The 27,282-nt window shown below is 38.5% G+C and overlaps 1 protein-coding gene across 1 annotated transcript in view; it reads left to right on the top strand.

Moving 5' to 3' along the window:
• The window catches only part of LOC115925162, a 32,918-nt gene extending 6,920 nt beyond the window's left edge, over positions 1 to 25,998 (top strand). Inside the window, exons 4-6 of the mRNA XM_030988506.1 lie at positions 24,328 to 24,417; positions 24,944 to 25,017; positions 25,680 to 25,998. Coding sequence (XP_030844366.1) covers positions 24,328 to 24,417; positions 24,944 to 25,017; positions 25,680 to 25,877 — 362 coding nt within the window. The 3' untranslated portion in view covers positions 25,878 to 25,998. The remainder of the gene's footprint in view (positions 1 to 24,327; positions 24,418 to 24,943; positions 25,018 to 25,679) is intronic.
• The last annotated feature ends 1,284 nt before the right edge of the window (positions 25,999 to 27,282 follow it).

Raw genomic sequence — 27,282 nt, 5'->3', positions numbered from 1 at the left:
GGAGAGGCAGGTGCATCGACCTATTTTAGGAGAGTGGAACTTCCCCGGGTTTTGTTTTTAGGCTCTCTCTTCTTTTTGCTTCAGTGATCGTGAAAGCCTGCAGGTCGTTATTTGCTTTCGATTTGAAGAATTGAAAACTGTTTTGCCCAGATTTTGTCAGAATAACATTCATGGCGTCGACATCGACTAATTTTGCTTGCAGTCTAAATAATAGTCGAATGGATTCGTCCTTCGAAGGGAGCGGGCGGGGGCAGGGGCAGGTTAATCATTTCAACATCGCGAAAAAAAAAGGTAGGAGTTATTGGGGATATTTGCATTTTATGAGGCATGAATGTAAAGGAGGAAATAAGAATGTATAAATAAAACAGTCCGACGGATATTGACACTGTCGCATGAGAATTCCCGGTTTGCAAACATGCACGGCACGTTTTATTTTCCCTCATCCGTTCCAATGTAACCTAGCGTCGGCCTACATCTTGATCGTAGTCACAGTCCCCCCGCCCCCCCCCCCCCCCCCCCCAACCCCGTAATTGTGATTTATTTGTAAGAGGCTCATCTGGTGGTTCCATCAAAGAGATATTGCTTGGTTCCATCTTGTCTAGTTTGATATTGCATTTTCTCCTTTAATCTTATACGCTATACCAACTTAGAAGTCGATTCCATTTTTTTTAATATTGGATATGGGATGATATTAGATATTTTTAATACTTCACAATGTCATAATCGACCACGCAAGGTGTTCAAGGCGCTCCACGATTACCCCGGCTCTGCAGGGCTATCGTTTTCGGTGCTCACAGCATACAAGGAATTCCGTTTTACCGGTGCCCATGTAACATCTGCGTTGAGGATGGCAATTGTAGGTTGAAGGATTGCTGTTATTATAAATCGTGTAGTTAATGAAGCGAATATTGAAATAGGAGAATAGGATGTTATGTAGACGAACATGTATTTAGAGGAATTGTTTGCGGTTAATATTAATGACTTCATACAAGTTTTAAGACAAGATCGAATCGAAGGCATCCTATATATTATGACAATTACTTTGATAGTAATGAGGAGGCATGAATGAGACAAAGAAAACACTCCGGCGGAAAACCAATTCATGATAGCTTCTTCCGGAATAGAGAGAGGGGAGAAAAGACATTAATGGGGCGTTGCAAGACAGTTACAATCAATTGCATATCCCCAAAACCAAGCGTTAGTCTTGCGATTAATTACAAATTTGCAATTGGTCGCAACTCAACTTTCTTGCAACGCCCCATTAGTGAGAAAGAGAGAGAGAGGGGGGGGGGAATAAAAGCTAGATCTAGTTAATTTAATTTAATTGTTAAAAAATCAATCCTAACTAAATCCTAGAAAATTTAGGAGGCTAGTGGGGCGCGGCAAGAAAGTTGAGTTGCAATCGATTGCAAATATCAGTTGCAGATTTTGCAACTTGCAATCAATCGCAACTTTCTTGCAACGCCTCATTAGTGTGTTGCGCGACCCGCTGGCACATGACACGCGTATATTATTTCCAAGTTAAAAGAAATGGCGTGGCAGATGCCACGTCGATAGTTTGCACGTGATCACTGGCCAATAATATTTCAAGGAGGGGCAATGTAGGAGGGGGGGGGCAAATTTCCCCTTCTGGTTGATTTCTGAGAAATGACTGAAGCCACCTTTTGTAAAAGAGGTATATAATGTACAAAACAAAAATACGTACGACCACATGAATCCTCTGGTGTATAATTGTACATGAGATAAACAATAAATTCCATTTCTCTTATTGAATTTTAGCGAGAAAGTAACGAAAATATATGGATCGCAGTGAGTTAGCTCTCAAGATGTTCGCCCCTCTCTGCTCAGACCAACGTCTGGATGCGCCCCTGTGTACGGCCATTTTCCAACCTGTTTCGGGCCCCAGTCAATATCCCGAAGCTCATGTACTCATGTGCACATAATGTTAAAGGAGATTGATGGACGTTCTTACAATGCAATTAAAATGTAAGGTTCTCGCCTGTAAAAGGCTACCCGGCTGTGGCCCCGACTGTTAATTTGATTGAATGCATCCTTCGTACCGTTCTATCAACTGCCATCTTTTCCATCCTTCTATCCACATTCATAAGTGGTTTATTTCTTTCTTTTAATCTGTTTGTGTCTATTGTTAAATAAAGAGAAAGTTGTGGCCTGTTAACGGGGAAAATGATGTGTGGTTTAGTAAATTACATTTTTGTTTAAGTTATGCTATGAATGTTTTGGGAACTACGCTTGTACAAGGCCTAAGGGATTTATTTATGTAGCTCCCCATTTCATTTTCTAATTAAAAATGATTTTCAAATTCCGGGGGACAAAAAAAAAACAATATCAGGAAGACACAAAAAATAAAATCATAAGATCATTAATATAAAACAAGGATTTGTTGCACAGGTTGTAAGACTGTACAGTTTTAAAAGAAACAAATTGCTTTTTGACCGAGAAAACCCTGAAATAATGTTACATGACATTAAATATATATGTTAGGAGTGGTAAATTAAAAGTTTTAGCCCCCCCCCCCCCTCCCTCACACTCAGTGTTATCAAGGGTACCCGTAAGCATGTTCCCTCCCTTTAAAACATCCCCCTAAGTCCGGTGTGTAAAGTCAATACGGGCCGATTTTTGTGCGTATTACGAGCCGGACTTTGTTGCTGAACAGTACCCATTTTACCGGAGATTTTGGGAACATGAATGCGATCCCTCCGTTCCCGGAAGGGGGGGGGGCGGGACGGGCCCCAAGTGTCCTCTTATTCAAATTGGACTGTTTGTTTAAGTTGTACGCCATGAGCTCTCGTGACAATTCATCTGTGGTAGATTTCCTGTACTTAACGGATTCGGTTCAACCTAAGTCGATCCATCTAAAAATAGGAGTTTCTTTTTTTTCCCCTCCTTTTGCGACCAAGAACAACGATTGTCTCTGTAAAAACAAACGTTAACTTTCTTATGAAGCTGTACTTCCTCCTTCTTGTGGCATGTCTGGCTATGACATTATATTTCAGGAGTGGATCCAGGATTGTGAAGGTAGAGGGGGGGGGGCACAGTTGATAAAATATTCTGAATAGCAAAGAAAAAAGGGGTGGGGTGTCGAAATATGGAGGGGCACATTTTAGGGGCCGTGTTTAATAAAGGCTTAGGTGTATAATGGTGTTGTAGTGTTCTTGTATTTCAATGGGATGTGGGCCCCCTCCCCCAACTTCGCATGTTATCAATGCCGTCTCTGTACTGAGTTTTTTTTTTCATGAACGACGCCGTAATTTCCTCTTTTTTTGTTGCTTAGACTAGATCATAACCTGCTGCACTTTATCTCATTGTTTTCTGACGATTCATGTTATTTACCCCTATCTTTAATCTCTTTCTTTGGTTTTTTTGCCCTGTCAAAACTTTCACCGAGTCTTACACCATAAAACGGGATTTCCCCTCACATTCCCAATTTCTTTACCTATTCCCGTAAAGATCTTGAAGAAACAAAATTTTAAATCGCAACAAAATGTTTTATCGTTAAACCATGGTCTTGTGTTTCCTCCGTTTCCGATTCCAGCTCCGGATATCAATATTCCAAGGATGTCTTAGTCCTAATCTTTTCGAAATAAACTTTCAAAATGTCTCTTGTTCTTTTAATGTCTTTGTGACCGGACCCCAATATTTAATTTCATTCCTAAATCCTAATCATTCCGGATATCAATATTCAAAGGATGTCTTATTCCTAATCTTTTCGAAATAACATTAAACATCTCTTGTTTTGTCGATGTCTTTGTGACTAGACTCATATTTGAGTTCATTCCTAATCATTTTAGAAACTTCCCCTTGTACTTTTGATGTGATTGTAAGTAACTAATCTTTCACCTTCCGAAGCCAAGGGTTGACCTTTTTGTCTGTCTGGTAACAGAATCGTCTCTCGTGCTTAGAAATTGCATCATTTATTCACATATTGCTCAGTTCCTTGAAATTCCAACGGTGTTATGTGGCAATTCCAGTACTGTAATTCTCCTCCAAGTCTATTGATCCAATATCATTTTACTTTCATATGTGCAGGCGCGGATCCAGGATTTCTTAGGGGGGGGGCCCAAATTTGAAACTTTGCGAGCCAAATATTGGTACGTAATGGTGACCAACAGTGACGTAATGCGGGGGGGGGGGGTCGGTGCAGGGAGGTGCGATTTTCCCCCTCCCTCCTCCGCGAAACGCGGAAGCTTTGACGTTTCATTAAATTATTAGAGAAAAAAGACGATTCGTTGTACCGTTTTCGAAAATAATTGTCGTCTGAATTTAGTTTTCCCCCTCCCGCGCGAAGCGCGGAAAATTTTACGATTTATTAAATTATTAGAGAAAGAAGACGATTCGTTGTCGAGTTCTCGACTCTTTATCCTCGTCTGTATTTAGGTTCCCCCCTTCCGTGGGAAGCGCGGAAGCTTTTACGATTCATTAAATCATTAGAGAAAGAAGACGATTCGTTGTACCGTTTTCGATTCTTAATCCTTGTCTAAATTCAGACTCCCCCTCCCCCTCCCGCGCAAAGCGCGGAAGCTTTTAAGTTTCACAAGATTATGAGAGAAAGAAGACGATTGGCTGTACAGTTCTTGACTCTTAATCCTCGTCTGGATTCAGGTTCCCCCTCTCGCGCGAAGCGCGGAAGCTTTTAATTTTCATTAAATCATTAGAGAAAGAAGACGATTCGTTGTACCGTTCTTGAAAATAATCCTCATCGGAATTTAGTTTTTCCCCTCCCGCGCGAAGCGCGGAAAATTTTACGATTTATTAAATTATTAGAGAAAGGAGACGATTCGTTGTCAAGTTCTCGACTCTTAATCCTCGTCTGAATTTAGGTTCCCCCCTCCCGTGCGAAGCGCGGAACCTTTTAAATTTCCTTAAATCATTAGAGAAAGAAGACGATTCGTTGTACCGTTTTCGAAAATAATCCTCGTCTGAATTTAGATTCTCCCCCAACCCCCTCCTCCCGCGCGAAGCGCGGACGCTTTTACGTTTCATTAAATCAATAGAGAAAATAGACGATTTGTTGTACCGTTCTCGAAAATAATCCTCATCGGAATTTAGTTCCCCCTCCATCCCGCGCGAAGCGCGGAAGCTTTTACGTTTCATTAAATCATTAAAGATTCGTATTACCGTTCTCGCCTCTGAATCCTCGTCTGAATTCAGGTTCCCCCCCTCCCGCGCGAAGCGCGGAAGCTTTGACGTTTCATAAGATTATGAGAGAAAGAAGACGATTCGTTACCGTTCTCGATTCTTAATCCTTGACTGAATTCAGTCCCCCCCCTCCCCTCCTGCGCGAAGCTTTGACGTTTCATTATATTATTAGAGAAAGAAGACGATGCGTTGTATCGTTCTCTATACTCTTAATCCTTGTCTGAATCAGGGGCCGTCTTAGGGCCCCTGGGGGGGGGGGTCGAGGCGGCGGAGCCGGCCCCGGAAGCTCAGGGGTTTTAGGCGTTTAATTAAGGTCAGATGAGCATTTTTTTTGTATACCTTATTATTTTGTGAGACTGGCACGTCACTATTTGGCGTGGGGTCCAGGGGGCGGAGCCCCAAAAAATCAGGGGTTTTAGGCATTAAATTACCGTCAGATGAGCATCTAAGGGCCCGCCGTAGGGCCCTAGGTGAAATCCAGGGGGCAGAGCCCCCGGAAGCTTAGGGGTTTTAGGCATTAATCACGGTCAGATGAGCATATTTTGATGCCTCATTTTTTTTCAACACTGGCAGTTAACTATTTTTTCTTTCTTGCTCTCATTCTATTTTATTTCTCTTTAATATACTTTTTCAAAAAAGTAGGGGGGGGGCTCGGGGCTATGTCATTTCAGCATTATTTGTAATCCACCGTTGTGGAATTAGAAATAAACCACGTTTGAATTTGATTTCCCCCAAGCCCCCCCCCCCCTATCAGTACGCCAGTATCTCCTCTTTTCCTTTTTTCTTTCCCTTTCCTTCCTTCTCTTTTATTTTTTTGATTGGGGGGGGGGGGGGGGTCAACAGCCTGGGAGGCAAGGCCCTTTCGCCTTCCCCGATCTCCTTCTTCCCCCTTTCTTTTCTTCTTCCTCTTCTTTCTTTCCCTTTCTCTCTTCTTTCTCTTTCCCTTCTTTTCCTTTCTTCTCTTTTTTTTTTTTTTTTTTTTTTTGCGGGGGGGGGGGCCAAGGCCCGCTCGGCCCCCCCCCTGGATCCGCGCCTGCATATGTGTGTGGGGGAGGAGAAGGAGGAGGCTCATTTGAAACATTCGGCTTTTCACTAGTATACGAAATATAATCTTGAGACATCCCTCTGAATTCAAAATTGCCTTGTTGCACTGAATACATGGAGCATGTTGCAACAATGTCATGATACCATTGTATCTCTGTGTGGGATTAACGTACAATGTATAGTTCATGCCAAAATTTTATCTATTTCCTTGTTAGGTAAAAATATTGACTGTGCTATTCATAATGTTAAATCACTGGTTGATTGAATCTTGATCCGGCTGCCTGAACATGCCAGTGATTTTTATAGTCAACAAGCACAGGCATTCATTCTGTTCAAACATGAGAAAGTTCATGAAACTATTCCAAACAAAAGAAACACGGAAATAACTTTAGAATGTAACGAATAACAAAGCACAATAAATGTTCATGTGACGAAATTGGAAAGGTGAAAGAAAGAACAGTACAGCGACATACAATATTAAAGCATTATAGGAGAAGTTCCCCCGATATCAATTTGATGGCTAAAATCCAGATACTTTGGATCAGCAGAAGTTTGGAAAAGAAAGCCTTTGATAAGTGGAGGTTTTGTGGTCTGGTGGTTGTACGTCTCTGGACTCTGAAGCCCAAGGTACGGGGTTCAAATCCTTACCATGGAACTATTTTCCTTTGGCAAGAAATAATCTAAATTTGCCACTCCCCATCCATGCAGGTGAAATACACGGGTATCCCCACGAGAAAGAAATTACCAAAGTATCTGAGAAGCGCCTTAAAATGGTATAGCCGTGCTAAAGTCTAAATTACCACTGTAGGGCCCTCAGGGAGAACATAATCAATTACTGATGAGTCTAACCTGGTTAATCTTTTATTCATCGCCCTCCTGGCTAGCCCGCAGCTGAAGTTACCAAGGATTCAATGTAGTTAATCATTGCAACCGGTGTAATTAGATATAGTTATTAGCTAAGTGTACGTGATCTTGCCCAACCCTACAGCGGACGAGTCTAGAACAGTAACCATGTAGCTTTCCGCCGGCTCTGATATAAAATAATGAATGAGCTTTTCCCAGGGTATCTTACGCTCTTCTACGTAGGCGTAAGTTCCGTCTCAATTCGGCGATGTGTTTCACTGCTTGTATAGATGTTCTGTCTGCTATTCTGACAGCTAATGTGATTAACTTGTCGCTTCTCCTTGAACATTCGTTCGGGGTGTTGCAATCAGAAAGGAATAGGGAAGGATGGGGAGGGGGAGAGGGTGATAGTAGGCGTGATTTAACCAACAGCTGACATACTTACCGACCACGTATACATACAATCAGTCAATGCTATTTACCGGGGCTATTTATTGGGAGGCCAGAGCGAGTTAAAGGCGCAAATTAACAATGGTGATTGAGCACGGATACGACTTACTGAAATGATAATGCTATAACATCATGTCAGATTCATTTTAAATGAACAAAATCGAAAAGATTTAAATCTCGATACTACGTGTAAAGCCCGTCTGCACTAGTTTGGCCGGGAGGGATTAAACCTCCCTGCATGTTCACTGACAGGTGGTTATCTCATCAAATCAGCTCCCATTTAACAAGAAAAAGGAGATCATGGGGGACCAATGGTCACCGATTAGGCATTGTTTGCTATATAGAGGGCGCAAGTAGCGATAAGTAGTGCAGACAGGCTTTAATACTCGTATAGTTACCATCCCTGTGTTGCGATACTAATAAAAGAGCGCTTTTTAATCGTTAATTTCACGTCTCAGAATTTGTTAATCTTAAAGTTTCTTTTTCTAGTATCTAAGCCTGATGTGAAACAACTTTTTTCCTTATAGCACAGAGAAAATTTAGGAAACCAAAATTAATGAATATGCAAATTAAAACTTTTGATATCGGGATGATTTACATGTTAGTGAATGAAGCATAATCAGAAAAAATAGTTTGTGAAAGTCTGAAGAACTTCTTAAGTTTTCTAGTGCCTGTATCTTTATCTGATGTGAAACAACTTTTTTCTTGATAACACAGAGGCTATGAGGAAACCATAATGAATGAACTTAACTTATTTTCGCAGACACCAACATTCACTCTCACTTTTACTCACAAACAAAGGAGCTCATATAGGTCTAAGCATAAGTGATTCTAAACATTTTACATGACTTTAAATCAACTCCTGGTGCAAGTACGAAACCTTAATAAGGTTGCCCGGCAAAACGTCGCGTAGCTCTACACTACCTTTTGCTGGGAAGTTAAATTACGCGTTCGGGCTTTTTTGTTTCCAGCAAAACGTAGTGTAGCAAAAGAAACATATATTTGCAAATTAATTTGAGAACATAACAAATCAGGTAAATATCTTTCTCTAAAAATAATTTTTGCTACATGGAACATAGAAACATTGTTGTTTTTAGCACTTAAAGTAGGTGTTAAAACTTCAAAAGCGTTTTTCTCGGTCCCTCCTTTTTTACCAGCGCCCACGGTACGCGACCTTTTACCGGGAAACCGGTGTTATATACTCTCATCCTCCCACCAACGCCCTAAGTGAATACTCGTGCTGGTACATGGTATGTCATTCTAAACATTTTACATGACTTTAAATCAACTATTGGTGCAAGTACGAAACCTAATATATACCCTCATCTTCCCACCAACGCCCTAAGTGAATACTCGTGCTGGTACATGGTATGTCATTCTAAACGTTTTACATGACTTTAAATGAACTATTGGTGCAAATTACGAAACCTAATATATACCCTCACCTTTCACCAACGCCCTAAGTCAATACTCGTGCTGGTACATGGTATGTCATTCTAAACATTGTATATGACTTTAAATGAACTATTGGTGCAAGTACGAAACCTAATATATACCCTCATTTTCTCACCAACGCCCTTAATGAATACTCGTGCTGGTACATGATGATCAAGTTTAGCCAAGTAAACCTGATTTCTAGTTTTCTTGCCCCTCTTGCTTTTTCACTTTGTTGTAATTTATTAGTCTGTATGTTTGTTTGTTTGTTTGTTTAAAAATAAAATAAGTGGATACTGAGGACATCTAGACAAACAAGTAACCCCCTTACCACCCCCTTCCCCAATTATATAATTGTGCGATTTTACCCTTCATTGACTGGAAGAAATCAAATTAAAAAAAAACATGGAGCCCCTCTTGTTTCCAGAAAAATCGTACGAGAAGCTACATGAATAATTCAAGTCTTGGTAAAGTTACACGCACTGTACACATGAAGATATACATAATATGGGACTACACGAACATATGGCATAAAAATCCGTCCCGACTTTTATAATATTACATGCCATATTTAGAATATTAAGACATTTGAAGAGCCATGCATTTCAGGGAACATTCTTTATCTGATGTTCTTCCACACTCGCATAACATGATAACGCTCACAAATTAGTTTTCACATCTTCCCAGAACGTAGCCTTCTCTTTAAATGACATAGAACCCACCTCCGCATACCAGGAGGAAAGTTCGTGCGAGAGTCTAAGAATCAGTATGAAATGGCATTCTACGGTAAAATAATTATCAGCATGGTATATGATCGTGTTTCACCCCACACCAAGAAAGGTTTTGGAAGGTTTGAAATGTTTGTTCTATTTCTTAAACGGCTTCACCTGGGGCATGGAAAGGTATTCTATAACGAAGACAGTTAAACAAAAAGAATATCTTCCCCAAAGAAAGGTTCCTTGGTAATAAACAGCACGCAATAAATCGAAATTGAGATGGGGGATATACAATCACAATTATGAAGGGGAATCCCCGTTCCAATGCATATTTCAACGTCTCCGTCTGAGAGATTAGTCTGCAGGTACCAGACTCTTCTTAGATGTAGAAAGAAGAAAGAGTAAAAGAGCGTCTGGACTCTGAGACCATGCACACTTCATGGTCTACTACACACAATATGTTCTGTTATGCACTGTAGATGCTCATTATATCACACAGCTAGAAACTGACAGATTTAGACTCAGTTCAAGGATTTATGAAATTTTGTTTGAGTTTCAAATCAGAGTCTGGTTTTGCAGACAACTGAGATATCACATGACAAGGGCTCCAGACAGATCAAGGGTTCATCCTAAAAGTACGTGCCGTAACCTTGGTAACCATATCTGATAAAAGATGTGGTTTTCAGTTTAGGCGGGCTTCTGAAAGGACAAGCACTTTTTAACATTATCTTCCATTTATGGTATTTTTGAAGATTAAATGAAATGATTTTGCGAGGGAAAGGGAGGGGAAAGAGAGAGGGAGTGACTAGGGAAGCATGCAGACATAGGAAGAGAGATAAATGGAAATAGAGAGAGAGAGAGAGAGAGAGAGAGAGAGAAAGAAGGAGAGAGAGAGAGAGAGAGAGAGAGAACTTAATGTATCAATGGCTAGTGATGAAGACGAAAAATTAGCAAACAAATACATTAGGAACATGATGTAAAGTTTCTGTTAGCCCAATAATTATGTCATCTCCGAGGACAGCAATGGTGATTACCATAATGATGATAATAATATCAAGATTTCCTGTATCTGGGGAAATTCCAGTGTTAGTAACGGATATGATTCATTTTTTTTTTTGGTGGGGGGGGGGGAATGTTTTAGACAGTTTTAAACATATTTAAGTCATAGCGTTATATAAATATTTGACTATTAGTCATACACAAAGCAAATTTCACAGAATTCCACTAAATATATGAAAAGAATATGGGTTGTTTGGCATATATAAGGAAAAAGAATTTATCTCCTTCTATAGTTCGTCTTTATGAATGTAATTCCCCCGTGATGATCAGTGCAACTGATATTATAGTTGCTTTAATTATATCAATCTAGTATTCTTTAGAATTGTTTGATTAATAAAAGTTCTGAGAAAGCATTTCCTCTTATCGTGGTAATTAGTTAAAAACAATGGCAGATTACAGAATAAAGTAATCATTCCTATTTACCTAACCTCAAATTGGTCTGGCGAAATAATTACGAGTTTGCAAAGTCGACCCTCATACTTTCATGGCTATTATCACCGTGGTGATTAATAACAAACACACGTAATTTGTAAAGCAGGTGACGTTCATAGAACCCGCCAATCAGCATGGAGATTAATAAAGGTGGCTACTGATTGGCCAGTTGGTTGATAAGGGGAGGGTCTTGTTCGATCGTTGCAGATGCGTTCTGTCGTTTCGGCGCCGCTGAGGGAAAGTCACCAATTCGGAGAAAGTCAGTTTGTGATTTGTTTTACAGTGCCAAGTGCATGATCACTTGAATGAAAGGGGGGAAGTTGTGATTCCGTAAACATAATCAGCCAGTTGATTCCATGAACTCATTGATAATATTCTTGCAAATTAGACAACCAGAATGTTGCATTCTTCTCCTGTGCTTGCTTATTATCTATACATTACTGTTGATTATTTTGCTATTTGGTACATATTTCCAAAACCAGTACGTTTATTTAAATTATGATTATATCTAAATGGGCCTATTCCATGACCTAACAAAGTATCCTTATTAGAAAACAGAGATTCACTCCACGTCTCGTTTTATTTTGGAAGCACAGGTTGACCAGTTAAGCTTTTTGCTCAAATAATAATAATAATAATATTTATTTTTTATACAGCGCTTAAAGGTAAAGACCAGTTATGGTCATGCGATTGCATTGTGAAAGAAACGTTGTGGAATCGATCAGAAAAGGTTGATCATCTAGCATTTAGCATCTGCAAGGTTCTGGAATCATCAAAATGATAAGAAATTTGGCCCATCCTTCGTAAAGTTACAAGCACTATACACAGAAAGATGTATATGGGACTACCCTATATCTCTCACAGACAATGAGAGAAACAAATTTACCAAATATATGAATTAGTAGGCGGTTTCCCGGCAAAAATTTTTATCATCATGTATTAGTCAAAACAATTCTTTCACATGATTGGTAATGAGAGCTTCCATTTCATTTTTTGAAATTGGGGCGTTTCCAATACTGGTCTTTACCTTTAATACAAATATCTCTAAGCGCTTTACAAATATACTATTAAAAGACCAGTAAGCCCCAAAACTGGATTCGTGAAATCAATCTCATGGTATTCATCAATGGGTATGGATACTAGGGGATGGGGGCACCGCAAATGTTTCTTTCGTTGGAGGGCAGAGCAGGCGATAGTAATACTAGTCAGGCAGGTATCCAACTATACACCTACATGTAGCCGCCATTTTAAGAAGTATCGGGTCTTCCATCCTTTATTATAATAGCAAACAGAACAATGCCGTAAAATAACAAGAGTGTGGGTGATCATGATGGTGGTGGTGGTGGTGGTGGTGGTGGTGGTGGTGATAGTGATAATGATGATGTTGTTGATGATGAGGATGAGAGTGATGATGATTCCCATCTTTATAGGGCACCATGCAATGGCTCTTTAGAAGTTGTTTATATGCTTAATTATGATGAATTATATAACACACAAAGTCTGCAAACATTTACTTCTTAATGTCATGCTCGCTATTTATATACACATGGTACATGAGTCTTCAAGTTCCTTGTCATTGACTTCAGCGGCGTAGCTTTTGGGGTGCAATCGCCCCTGCCCCCATCTTAATTGCGAAGTGAGAGAATGAGAGAAGGGGGAAGAGAGAGAGAGAGAGAGAGAGAGGCTGACTGTGTGGAGCAACGTGGCTTGGCTAGAAAACAATGTTCCCATTCCAAACCCTCGTTCCACTATAGGTCCGTGTATCCTCGCATTCTGTATTCCGGCAACCCCCCCCCCCCCCCCCCCTCTCCCATTCTTCCCCCTTTCCATCATATTAATGCTAGTGCCTCTCCATGACCTGAATGATTCACGGGCCGAGGAAATGAGTTTACTCTACCGTAAACATCTCCGTTCTCCTTGAACATGAAATGGGGTTTCCCATGAACGTGAGAAATGTGTTGGAGTGATGTGTATACCTGCCTGATATCGGTACGACGGGAAAGAAAAGTTTGACTTCTGGGAAAAGTGAAAAATAGCTCTCGAAAAGGTGAAAAAGGTGAAAAAAATAACTCTCGAGCTTTTTCATTCTCTTACTGTGTAAAGAAATTGTACACCCTTTTGTTGTCTGCAACTTCACCTGCTGTCACAACACATCCCACCCCAGTATAGCTGCTTCAGGGATTAGCTCATCTAATATCAAGTATCAAATATGTTTGAGTGGAATAATATACTTTAAAACAAATCTCCTTAAAGCTCCGATGTAATACTTTATGCTACTTGCTCCCTTATAGAAAACAATGCCTAATCGGTGACCATAATTGGTCCCCCAAGAGCCTCTTTTTCTTATGTTAATTTAGAGCTTAGAATGATGAGATAGCCACCTGTCAGTGACCGGGCGCGTTCATGCTTGATTTTGACGGCCAGAATCAGGCATCTGTTACGCGTTTAGTTTAGAACACGATATTCATGCTCACTTTTGTAGAATCACCGAAAAACGGCGATCACGATCGCCGATCGTAAACTCACAAAAAGATGCGTTTACAATTTGTAAACGCGTTTAAATGGGGTCAACGCACTGACCTCTAGTGGGTCTACGTAGCATGCGCGCACAGGTTTGCGAATCCAGCTGAAGGCCACCCAAGGAGAATTGCCTGGAGAAGTGAGCATGAACAGTGCACCGTGGAACTGCGATTACGATGAGCGTTTACGATGAGCGTTACAAATCGCTCATTCTGCCTTCAAAATCAAGCATGAACGCGCCCTAATACCACCTGGCCAAACTAGTACAGATGGGCTTTAAAACATATCTCCTGAAAAGAATTACTCTTCACATGCCCTCATAATTGAAATATGACAAGGAATATCGGAACTTGCTGCGTTCCTGATAATTACACTAGATAAATAGATAAGTGTTTGGGCCGTAATTTCATGTCGCATTTTTGTGTAGTTCCATATATATTTATCCCATGTACTCATTTCTGTGTGCACTGCATGGGATTCTCACCAAGATTCGGCTGATTTCTTTTCATATTGATGTTTCCAAAAAAATTATTATACACAAAAACCTAAAACTTAATTATCCTTAAAACCTGAATGACCATAAATATTATGAACTACATAACCCACCTTTTCCAAATCCTTGAAGACAGGTTCTTTCTCAATTTAGTGTCATGAACATGGCCCCATTTCACAAAACTTGTCATCAGTGACAAATGACAGTTGTTGTTATAAGCTAGTGAAATCCTTGCTTCTGATTGGTTATCATCAGATTTGTCACTGATTTTTGTCATTTGTCATTGAAAAAAAGGCTTTGTGAAACGGGTCCCAATACGTGACTGTAGGGAGTCAAATGACATGCTTCATATCATATAACATTAGTATGCATAGCTCATTGTGTAAATGTTAACATGACTGTATACAGTGGCTCAGCAACCGATAGCGCGGAAAACACGTGCCCCTGAATTGGCGTAACATAGAAATATTTTGATTTGCGCAAAAGAAGTGTCATCGTGAAAAATAATCCATATTCACAAATCCGGCAGCGGTTTCTATTTCTCGTTTCTAAGACATGTTAATTAAAATGTTCAATTATGGAGCCAGAACGATCATTGCTTTTTTTCTTTCTTTTTTTCTTCCACATTCGTTGTATTTATTCATTCAATCTCAAAATGTTTAACAAAATTCTGTGCATAACGAACAATGTAATTCCATGCTATGGTATGTGATTTTATACATTGGAACCTCGTCCCAACCTCTGTACAGTTCATTACACCGTATTGCCATTCTATAGAACGCTCAATGTGGGCAATCCTTCATAACAGATCATTTGATACAATAATCAAAATCAATTCAAGCGCAAACACAATACCGTCGTGCAAAGTTTACTTCTGAATGTGTTGCCATGAAATTCAAAGGAATGAAGAAGGACAAAAATCAATACAAAAATACATTTGGCATCAACTTTTGATAGTGCTGACTCACATGGAGGCTAAATGGCGTAGTCATGACATACATGTACAGTTTCTAACATAAACAGAATGGTGGGATCCTTTTTAGAAGACTGTTATAGGGGCTGTAACAGGAGATGGATGGGAGGGGAGAGGTGTATATCTACTGGCGGTCCTGTGTGGTATAGACCATTACAATATTGGCTCATTCCAATGTATGTTTTTGTCCAATGTCGTTCTATATTATAGATGTTTGTTTCGCTCACTTGTAAAAGAAAAAAATGACTTGTTTCATGGGCTTCACATGAGGTGGGGGCGTACCCCTGGCCCATTTCGTTCTGGAAACGCCACTGCCCCTCTGTAACCTCAATGTCTCACGGGCCGAGGAAATGAGTTTAGTGTATCGTAAACATCTCCTCTCTCCTTGAACATGAAATGGGGTTTCCCATCAATGTGAGCAATGCGGTACAGTGATTGTGTATACCAGCCTGATGTCAGTAGGGACGGGAAAGAAAGGTTTGAGTTCTGGGAAAGGTGAAAAATAGTTTTATAATGTAATACATGTTTGAGTGGAAGAATATACTTTAAAGACCGTCAATACTACTGTGCCAGAAGGGATTAGACCACACAGCGAGGTCACTGACAGGTGGCTATCTCATTAACTCAGATCTCAACTAACATAAGAAAAAGAGGATCATGGGGGACCAACAGGCACCGATTGAGGATTTTTTTCTATATAGAGGGAGCGATTAGCTACAAGTAGGACAGTGGGGCTTTAAAATATATCTCCTTAAAGCCCCACTGTACTACTTGGATCTACTTGCTCCCTCTAAATAGAAAAAACAATGCCTAATCGGTGACCATTGGTCCCCCATGATCCTCTTTTTCTTATGTAAATTTAGAGCTGAGTTGATGAGATAGCCACCTGTCAGTGACCTCTCTGGGTGGTCTAATCCCTGCTAGCCAAACTAGTAAAGATGGCCTTTACACAAATTACTCTTCACATGCACTCATAATTGAAATATGACAAGTAATATATGAATATTTGCTGCGTTCCTGGAAATAAATGTAAATAGATAAATTAGTGTTTCTTAGACATGTTAGGAATTAATTAAAATGTTCAGTCATTATGGAGCTAGAACGCTCAATGGTTTTCTTCTTTCTTTCAACATTTGTTGTATTTATTCATTCAATCTCAGAAGGTTTCACAAAATTCTGTTACATGTTTTAGATGAGCATAATGAACAATGTTATTCCATGCACCGGTATGTGATTTTATACATAGGAACCTCGTCCCGACCTCTTACACCTCATTACACATTATTGCCATTCTATAGAACGCTCGATATTGATAATCCTTCATAACAGATCATTTGATATTTGATAATATAATCAAAATCAATCCAAGCGCAAACACAATACAGTCATATAAAGTTTACTTCTGAATGTGTTGCTATGAAATTCAAAGGAATGATGAAGAAAAAAATCAATCACAAAATACTTTTGGCATCAACTTTTGATGGTGTTGATTCACATAACATGAAAGTTGAATGGTGTGTAGTCATGACAATCATGTGCAGTTTCTAACATAAACAGAATGGGGTGATTCTTTTTAGAAGACTGGTAGGGGCTGTAAGAGGGGATGGGTGGGATGGGATGGGTGGAAGGGGGTATATCTTCTGGCGGTCCTTTGTGGTATGGACCATAAAAATGTTGTCCATTTCAATGTATGTTTCGCTCACTTGTAAATGAAAATTACGTGTTTCATGCGCTTCACATGAAGTGGGGGCGTACCCCCTTGCCCATTTCGTGCTGGCTACGCCACTGAAAGCTACCGTGAGAACCATGAAATATCAATTATTCGGCTTCAATTCCTCTTTTATTCATCCCTAATTGGTGAAGCCAAGTATCAGTTTCATCTCTATCATCCCCCTTCCGTGGTAAATCTCTCCGTTCCAAATACAAGGACAATTGATTTTGTCAGCTTGCGTGTATTCGGAAAATATATTCATTAGGGGTAGATGAAAAATCCAATAATGATGATGAATGTGCGCATATAAAAAAGACATTTGGGCAAAAGATTATTATTTTCTGTCTAAAAGCGCTTCCGTTTTGTTCAGAGATGATTAATTTGGAGCCGATTTGCCCATGAAATCCACAGGGAATTGAAAGGGGTACCCCCCCCCCCCCATCCTTTGACGGGGCCTTGGCTGGCAGCCAGATGAGCTCATAGCGCAAACACAATGGGTTATTATTCTATAGAGTGACATGAGAACATTGCCACAAAATTTTGTCCTTTAATAGATATGTAAAATACATCGGAAGTATTTTTTGAGATCATCATAATCTGCTAAAATTCAGAAGGGGACTTTGTGTTTAATTGCGACATCGCACTTTTATTACTCAGCAGACGTTCTGTGTTTATTTCATCATTATAAAGATAATGCCCCTATGTTAGTAAGATAATATTCCTTTTATCATTTTCCAAATGAAATGGACTTACAAGCCGAGCATGAGGTCACCATAGTAATATTAATTGGATTAGTATAAAGCGATGTGTGAATAGAATCTATGATTATGATGACCCAGATTGGACAGCCGACCCGAGTTTGTTTCTTTGTGAATCTCGCGACGCCCTGACATAGGTTAAGTCGATAAATTACATACTATTACGAATTCATATAACAGAATAATAAAAGAGAAGAGAAGAGAAGAAAAGAAAAGAAAAGAGGAGAGAAAAGAAAAGAATAGAATAGAATAGAACAGAACAGAAAAGAAAAGAACAGAAAAGAAAAGAACAGAAAAGAAAAGAACAGGACAGGATAGAGTAAAATAATAAAGAATAATATTATAGAATATAGAACTCAATATAGAACTGAATACGAGCAAAACATATACAAAAATAGAAATAGACAAACAATCAAAACGAGAGGGGTTGTGGTTTGTAAATAACTTGATATAATTTACTAATTTAGATAACTTGATATTTACTCATCTTCGCCAAATACACACTTTGCTGTTCGAAGTCCATGCTTAGGTGTTATTGAATATAGTGTGTATTAAGTCAGAGGGGTCATGTTTCAAACTGAAGAGGAAATAAACGATTGAACAATTTGCACTCTCAATGCGACCCCATATAATAACATCATTATACTATTCAGTGTTTGTTTTGTAAAGATTTGGATAGTGAAACTTCAGAAAATATTACACGAGGGTAAACACTTCGTTTTTCTTGATGTTAGTTGTGGTGATTATTTATCTCGTTAAATGTTGGCTTATAATTTCATATCAAAATAAGAAATTAATTGCATCATTGTAGTATTTCAAATCGGTGGAAAAATTATCTTACCTAAAACATGGATAATAAGATACCAGCTTATATTTGTTTTTGTAATGTAACTTCTTGGAATTAAATTTTACCGCTACAGAAGAAAAGGGAATTTTGGTAGATTGTTCGAAACAAAGAGATTAAATGTAGCTGCAATTACTTTTGTGACAAATGGATTGAAATGTGTCGTTTGAAATGTTGTTTTCAGAAGTTCAAGTACCAAAGTAATTATAACGGACTGTTTGAAATCATTCTTCTAGCTTTAATGGCATCGTATTTTTAGTTAATCAAATACCAAGGTAATTATAACAGATTGTGTGAAATTACCTGAATCTTTAATGACCCATGTATTTCAGAAAAGGACTATTTGTCATATTTGTAACGCATTACGCAGAACCGTCCTTGCCCAGCGATGGTGGTTTTCTTCTAAACTAGCAATACAATGAAAAAGATGTGACCAATATTTTGTTTGTTATGGCAACTCAATGGATCAAAAGCCATTTCTATTTATATGGTCTTATTGACTTTAATCTGAACTAAGGATTGTAAGAGATGTACTAAAAAGATAAGAGCAATATAATTTGTTATTTTGACATCTAGTGAACTTCTCAGTGAATAAATGTTCGGCCGTGAAAGTTCGCGCGCATGCTTGACGTAGAGAATACGTAACAATAAACCTATGGCAGCCATTGTTATGGCCGTGCTGGGTTTTTTAAGTGAAGACAGGTGCACCCGCTGAATTGCTCGAAACACTACATAATATTATGATTTTGATCATCATTTAAAACAGATGAGATCATTGCTATGATACCTAGGGTGTCACAACAGAGGCGGAACTAGGGTTTTGTAAAAAAAGAGGGGTATACAATGGGGGGGGGGGGGATCTTGGAATTGCGCTAAATAATTGGGAGCTGGGTTTTTAAGAGAGGGGGAACGGGCCGGCTGTGCGACCCTCCCCCTAAACCCGCTAATGTATGCTTGCCCTTTATAATAGGGGGCCTGGGGAGGGGTTGTGGAACAACTTCCCACCAAGTCCTGAGATTCCTACAATTCCTACAAGTCCTCCCTCCAATAAAAGAGAAGGGTCTTTGTCGACGTGGATTTCTTTAATATTTTAACAGAGGGATTTAAAATTAAGAAAAAGAGTCATAAAGAAGACACAATCACGACATAATTATACAATAACAACAATAACAAAAAAGAAATGAAAAATAAAACGTCATTATCTTAACCACTTTGGAAACATGGCTAGGAAGACATCCCAAAGGTGTCGGACCCCAACCCCTCCACAACCCAACTCCGACGATTCCTCTGTAAATATTATTATCATGACAGCACTTTGTCACTTTAAGCAAGACGACAACATTGACATTTGTTGCATTAGATTAACACAAACTTGACAGATTTAATAATGACAGATGTTTTTTCGAATGTACAAGAGTTGAAGCAACCTAGTTCGGCTTTTCAACTTTCTTCCCTTTTGCAGTCGATCGAATTTCTCAAAAACAGCGTGAAAGTGGAAATCTGTGAAATAGATTTACCGTCAAACCACGTAGGAATCTTGCATCTTATAAATTGCATTACCAGTGTCCTATAAACTGATGTGGAACAATCATGTTTACGGAACAGAATGTACAAAATAATCCCACGTTTATTTTTCGAAAGAAAAGCCTTATTTCACTCTGCATTAATTTCATTCGTTTTTGGAGATTCAATTTAGGAGGATTACAGTGATAGTGAAGCGGGGGATAGGGGGGGGGGTATACTTTTATTATTCAATCTGGAGGTACACCTTTTTCCATGCTTGGCGCGGCATAACATGGATGATACAAACATTTGGTATTACAGACCACAAACAATTACAATAATAATTGTATAATAATATTTGTAATCAAATCTATTTCCGCTTGTGACGCACTATTATAATTGTTAAAGGTATTCAATTCCTTGAAATGAGTTCATTTATGTGAAGCGGGGGGGGGGGGGTAAAGTTGGCAGGAGGGTGAAAGTTTGAGATGTGAGATCACTAAATACTGTGAGAATCTCCTATTATGGTAATTTGGCCCGTGGATTGTTACGTAGAAACGGACAACTCACCCGTAGTGTACAAACGTATACTTACTTTCTTTTTTTTTCCTCCAAAGTGCCTCTCTCTCGGGGCACTACTCAAAACAAAAGCCTATAATGGATAGCAAATTTTTGTAGGTCTTCTAAAGAGAAAGAAAGACAAAAAACCTGAGTTATACATTTTTTTTAAAATACGATTTTAGTCATTTTGTCGATGGAAACAAATGGGAAAGTTGTCAGCCATTAATTCACGGTGACATTTACGATTCAGCCAATTTGAAGTGCCCATACTTATAGTGATTGTGACTTTCAAGTATGAAAAAATTGATTACTTTTTCTTAATTTCATTCAAATTTTCACCAGTCTGCTTTTCTGATTTTTCTACTTCCTTCTAGAATAGTTTGTTATCAAGGTTGGATTTCCATTTAAGTATCGCACTTTATTGTGTGGTTTTTCATTTGTGTTTCCTTCTCCCTTTCAGTCATGTGGTATTTTGGGAAAATGTGTAATTCACATGAAATTTAACGAATTTAGGCACCCCCCCCCCCCTATTTATGAATTGACTTATTGAGCCATGAGATAATTATTTGTGCCAGCAATCATTCGTTTCGTAAACATCTAAATGACACACGAAATAGTGAACCATGCAAAGCTGACATCGCATACAATAATGGTAATGGTGTAATACATGCAGCAATAGAACGCTCGCCCTATCCATAGGATTTATTGCAACACCAATTGAAATCGTTTCAGCATTTCCTAATCTTGCATCTCAATAAGTGTTGCATTTGCTACATTGGCCATTTATGATAATAACAATTATAATGATAATAATGATAATGATATTAACATAATAATTATTTCTATAATAATACTGATATATGAGATTTGTAAGCCGAATTCACTTGAAAGTAAATGCTCAAGGCGCACTTGTGTAATAAAAACCACAAAAAGAGATCACTTAAAAGCGTCAGCATTAAAAACCAAAGAACAGAATTAAGATAGAACATACAAAAATGACATAATTAATTATATGCCGAATTAGACGATTACATTTTAAGATTAAATTTAAACACTGCTATTACGATTCTCTCGAGGGAGATCATTCCTCGGCGAAAACCCTGCATGAGTAAATGTTTATTCCCCCACTTAGAATGGAGCTATTAGGAAGAATAAGAAATCCGGAGCTTTGAGAGTGGGTCAAGATTTGAAAATGTAATGATTCATCAATGCAAGCAGAGACATGGACACAATGAAATAAGATCGAAACTATTTTTTAAACAATGCGTTCAATGAAAGGGCAAAAGAAAGAGCCTAGAATCATGAAAATGATATGAAGGTTTTTGTTTTAAATTGTAAACGAAATAGTGAATGCAGACATCTACTACGCTGCCAATTGAACGCTGTATATCCATAGAATTTATTGCAACACCATTCGAAATCGTTTCAGCATTTCCCAAATTTCCCAAAAGAACAAAGGTGCTTTCCCGCACTTGGTATTAGGAAGCTTAGGACGAACAAGAAATCCGGAGATTTGAGAGCGTAAAGATTTGAGAATGCAATGATTCATCAATGAAAATAATAATGTACTGCATGGGGAGCAGAGCCATGGAAACAATAAAATAAAAGCAAACCATTTGGAAAACAATGCGGTTAATGATGGCCAAAAGAAAGGGCCTTGAAACATGAAAATGCTTTGAAGGTGTTATTTTATAAATTTTGTTATGGCAAACGAAATAGTGAATGCAGAGATTGATAATGGTGTAATACAGAAATATCGAATTTCTAAAAAATTTCCCTTTCATCAATGAAAGTCATATTTTACTGCGTAGCAGAGCCATGGAAACAAAGAAATAAGAGCAAAACAATTTTGAAAACATTGAGTTCCATGATGGGACAAAAGAAAAGGCCTTGAAACGTGAAAATGATATGATGGTTTTTTATTTTTTATTTTAAAGACCCCATATGTGTCATACTTGTTCTCTAAGTCAGTGCCCATCCCCCCACCCCTCCCCTGTGACAAAGTGACCCTAAATATTTAGCCACACGGTATACCCATGGACCTATTACGCCGCTGAACTATCCAAGGGATCGCATCAACATGTTCCCAGTGCGAAAGTGAAAGTTTTTTTTTGCCAACTTGTTAAATATCGGATTACAGATGGGATTGTATTTCAGAGTGACGTGTTTTCCCCTCGACTGAATCAGGAATCCCCATATTTCTATCATGTAAAATAAGAAAAAAACGAAGAAGATACCCCCCCCCCCCCCCAAGGAAAAAAAAAAAAAAGTCTGTGTAACTGATACCATCATGAGAGTCGAGAGGTATATATTCAATTTCATGTGACTTTTTGTTTCTTCTGTTGCCGGCTTGTTGAGAGAGAGAAAGAGAGAGAGAGAGAGAGAGAGGTGGGGGGAGAAAAGAGGGAGAGGGAGAAAATGAGAAGGTTAGGGAAGGGTAAGAGGGGTGTATAAGAAGAACAGCAGACACAAACACCAGTGGTTAAACACTACCAAAGAAAGTGATCCTTCGCATTTTCTCCATCAAGTAATACCACTATTGCCCCCCCCCCGCCCACTACCCTCTCCCGACTTGACCCAACCCACTTGCACACAAGCTCTTCTTTATTCTATTCATTAATCAAATTCATTATGTTTACGTTTTTCATGAAATGTTGATGTAAAATGATTGTGAGTGACATTTTCCTAACTCATGTTTTATTGACAATACGAAAACACGTGACACATTTCTCATGGAGATAATGATCTCTTCCTCACATGAAATCATTAACGAGCACGGAATGACCCCGAGGGAGGAGCCAATATTATGGGTCTCTGTCTCTGTATTGATTACAGCAGGAAACAGAAAAACCTGTTAACCCTTATTTTCTGCAAATTAATGTGTGAGTCTGTCCTTCCGTTTGCTTTATTGATGCCAATGAATTCATGAGAATTCATTAATAAAGTTAACCTATGTTATTGGAGAATGATGTCTGCGTGTCTGTGTGTGTAAAGGGGAGTGTCATTCGATTCATAAAGCCCACTTAATTAGAAAAAAGGGGAAAATAAGGTCCAGCGGGACTGCACTACTTGTAGCTACTTGCGCCCTCTATATAGCCAACAATATTAGTTATTTGAGAGCTGATTTGATGAAATAACCACCTGTCAGTGACCATGCAGGGACGTCTAATCCCTCCTGACCTAACAAGTGCAGACATGCTTTAATATATTGAAGCGATCATCGTTCTTTCTGTGCTTTAACCTACGTTTTATCTATAGTTTGAGAAAGAATATTCCACAATACAAGCAATATCATTCTTCTTTTTGACAAAAACATGTTAGAATCTGTCAGTTTTAAAGTCGCAAAGTTCGCGAGAAACAAACGCAGAACTTAATTCAACTCTATTCAATCCAATGTAGTTTATTAAACATACAAGGAAGTAGTTTACGATGTGAAAATGGTCCTAAAATAGGATAATAATAATAATAATAGCTCGTTCTTATATAGCGCTTTTCAGGACCGGAGGCCCTCACAAAGCGCTTTACAGATAAGTACATTATTACCCCGGTAATTGGATTCAGGCTTACCCGCACACAATGTATGCACATTCTCCGCTCCCTGGGGAGCATTCCAGCCAGGCGTCATTTTTACATGCGCAGGATCCCCGATTAAAGTACATAATCATTCAAATATCACATTTTAATACAAGTCTAAAGCTTCTGGAAACAAATCGTTCATCATTATGCGAAACAGAAGCAAAAGATCACTTGAATGTATTGGCTGAATTTCTCTTTTCATCAAAATCAGGTTTATGTTTATCTTTATCTCTCTGTTTTGTTTTTTTTACAGAAGAGAAAGAAACGGCACCTCTTACTACCAAGGTCGTGGAACCATCACCCGGTATCAAGTATACTGACATAATGGGCAGTAACGAGGCTCGTAAGTACATCATTCCTTTTTAGATATCTGACGGAGAAAGTTGGGCTTACTTTGCATTCATATTTTATATTTATTTAATTACTTCCTGTTCCGTGGGATTACTAATCATTTAATAAAATGAAAAAGTATACAAAATGCTCATTCCTCATGACGTAACGTAAGGGGCTTTACTTTATTTAATATATCAAAAAGTTTGAATTTTGCTCCGTTGCGCAAGTTTTCATGCAATATTTTTAACTTGTAAGGTACACATGATTTATTATTATATGAGCGAAACAAACGTTTTGCAATTCATTGATAAGAGGGTGTTTTCTTTATAGTTAGCTTTGTTTTCCATATTGTTTATGTATCTATAAACAAATCGACTGTTTGTTTTGAGAGGCTTGTAATATATATTGGCTCTTAACACTCAAATATCATCACTTCTTACAATGATAATATGAAACGTGATACAAAATGATTAAATTGATTTTCTTTGTATTTGAAATGAATATCTGTTTTATTCGTCTTGTTTTATTTTATTCAGAAATAATTGAAAAAACTGAGCATCCGGGAGAGTGCTACAGCAGACGAGATATAATCCTTACTGCCTTTGGTGCCGTAAGTAATACTTAGTTATTCTTCTTCTTCTTCTACTACTCTTCTCCTCCTTTTCATTTTCTCCTTCTTCTTCTACTTTCATCCTCCACCTCCTCCTTCCTCTTATTAACTACGTTTGACCTCTAATAAGGGGAAGGGTCGATCCGGTAAGGGGGGTTAGTTGTCGGCAGAAAGTCGACATTCTTGATTTTTAGTACGACGTATTGTCCGAGGTGTTTTAGCCCGGGCATACTCTCTCTCTTATACGCATAGTCAAATGATTGATTGACTGATTTATTCATTTATTCATTTATTCATTTATTCATTTATTCATTTATTCATTTATTCATTTATTCATTTATTCATTTATTCATTTATTTCTTTATTTATTTCTTCATTTTTTTAAAAATTCATTTATTTATTTAGATAATTATTCTTTTACTTATATATTAACTAATTAAATAATTTTAAAAAAAAATATTGATTAATTTATTTATTCATTCATTCATTCATACATTTATAAATTTATTGATTATATCAATATTTAATTCATTTTTTTCCAAACACCCTGATAATTGAATTTCACAGGAGTCCACTTTCAGCAAAAAGCACAGATGAATGTATTAGACGAATCTTTTACAAGATTACCGACATATTATTAATCTTTTCACTTCTTGTCACAGTCTATTGCAGTGGTTATAGTCGTGGCCGTCATCTGGATGATTCGTAAGGTTCGAAAACGATGCCAAAAAAGGAAATTCGATGACCATGAGGGCTACCTGCCAGGTTTACCGATGGGTCACTCACAACCAGTCGTAGGCAACGGGTACGCTGTCACCGGTGATTCGGATGACGACTCGACAGGAGATTCCAGAGCGTAGTCGATGTCGGTTTAACTTTGTCAATCGACGGTTGATCAGGAACTATTCTTAACTCTTTAAATACCTCGGTCATGACGATGTGCTGTAACATGTTACCGTCTATGGCATACAGGGATTTTTGTGACAATGGTCGGTTAGGTGACGAGGAGTACCTACATACTACTGCCAAGGGGCTAGTCCAGAAGTTGCAAAGGGGATCTACGGCCATATAAAATCGTTGGACTGTAGGATCTTTTGAAGCAAATGTTTTAACTGACAACAGTAGATCCCGGTCATTACTTGTCTTAAAACGGCAACGCCGATTCAAATCCTGAGAAATTATGGCCACGTATAGGATTCGACTGAACATATTTCAAGGGAAACTTTACAGCGGTTAATTAATGTACACGGATTCCACTGTATGTGTACATGTTTTCAGTTAAAGCCATACCGTATCAGGAGCACGCCCTCAAAGTCCCCGTTAGCAGTTTGCTCCCATGACTCGCTGCTTTCCAAGATGTCCTGTTGGTTCTCGCATCTAGTCCTCCGTCTGTGAAGTGGGAATAAGGTATGGGGGTACGCTCTGTTGTCAAGTTGAAAATGAGATGGCGCTGTGCAATAATCGGTAGCAGAGCCATCTATACACAGAGTTTGGCCAACTTGGTTGTGTGCTTGCCCAACAAAGCAGTAGTCGCCATATTGTGTCCAACTCGAACTGGGTTGGCCAAACTCTTATTCCAAACCTGTAGAGAAATAAATACATAATCAACTAATGTCGTTGGATTGTTGTACTTGGCTGTTCGTGGTTCAATATGTAGTGACGTGAATACAAGCACTACTAATTTATTGCGAGTCTTAAAACAACAACGTCAAATATTTATCGTTAGTGTACAAAGTATATACTGTATTTATATGCTCTAGAATATGCCTACATATGCATTCACTCCTGAGTGTAAATTTCTTCATGGAAAAAGAAAGAATGTTATCCGTTGTTTCGGATTTTATTCACCACGTGCAGAGCTTTCTTTTGGAGTTTTTGTTATTTTTTATATCTAGAGGCTGGAAGGCAAAATTCCACTGCCAAAATATTTTCGTTAAAATACTTTTATCTTGATATTTTTTATTGGTCTTCCTTTCCATCAATTCACTCTGAGAAAATGTTTGAAACTGTTTAACACCGACATTGGTACCTTAAAATTCTTAAAGTGTCTGAGATCTGTGCACGGAGGACCAAGCGGGAGGATGCGGGGCTTACACTGCCTCTCATCCATGCCAGCTGGGACGTACATTATAACGTACATTCTCCACAGCAGACTACGATATTGCTATGGGGGTATAGCTAAAGGAATTTCAATAAGTGAGAAACTCAAAATAAAACAAAGAATGTCTAATACAGAGATATACATGTTTTTAAGTTCTCAATTAA

The sequence above is a fragment of the Strongylocentrotus purpuratus genome, unplaced genomic scaffold (genome assembly GCF_000002235.5).
Source record: "Strongylocentrotus purpuratus isolate Spur 01 unplaced genomic scaffold, Spur_5.0 spur5_scaffold_17, whole genome shotgun sequence".
NCBI classification, from domain to species: Eukaryota; Metazoa; Echinodermata; class Echinoidea; order Camarodonta; family Strongylocentrotidae; genus Strongylocentrotus; species Strongylocentrotus purpuratus.
The sequence above is the reverse complement of the archived record's forward strand: the minus strand, read 5'-3'. Positions and strand labels throughout refer to the sequence as shown.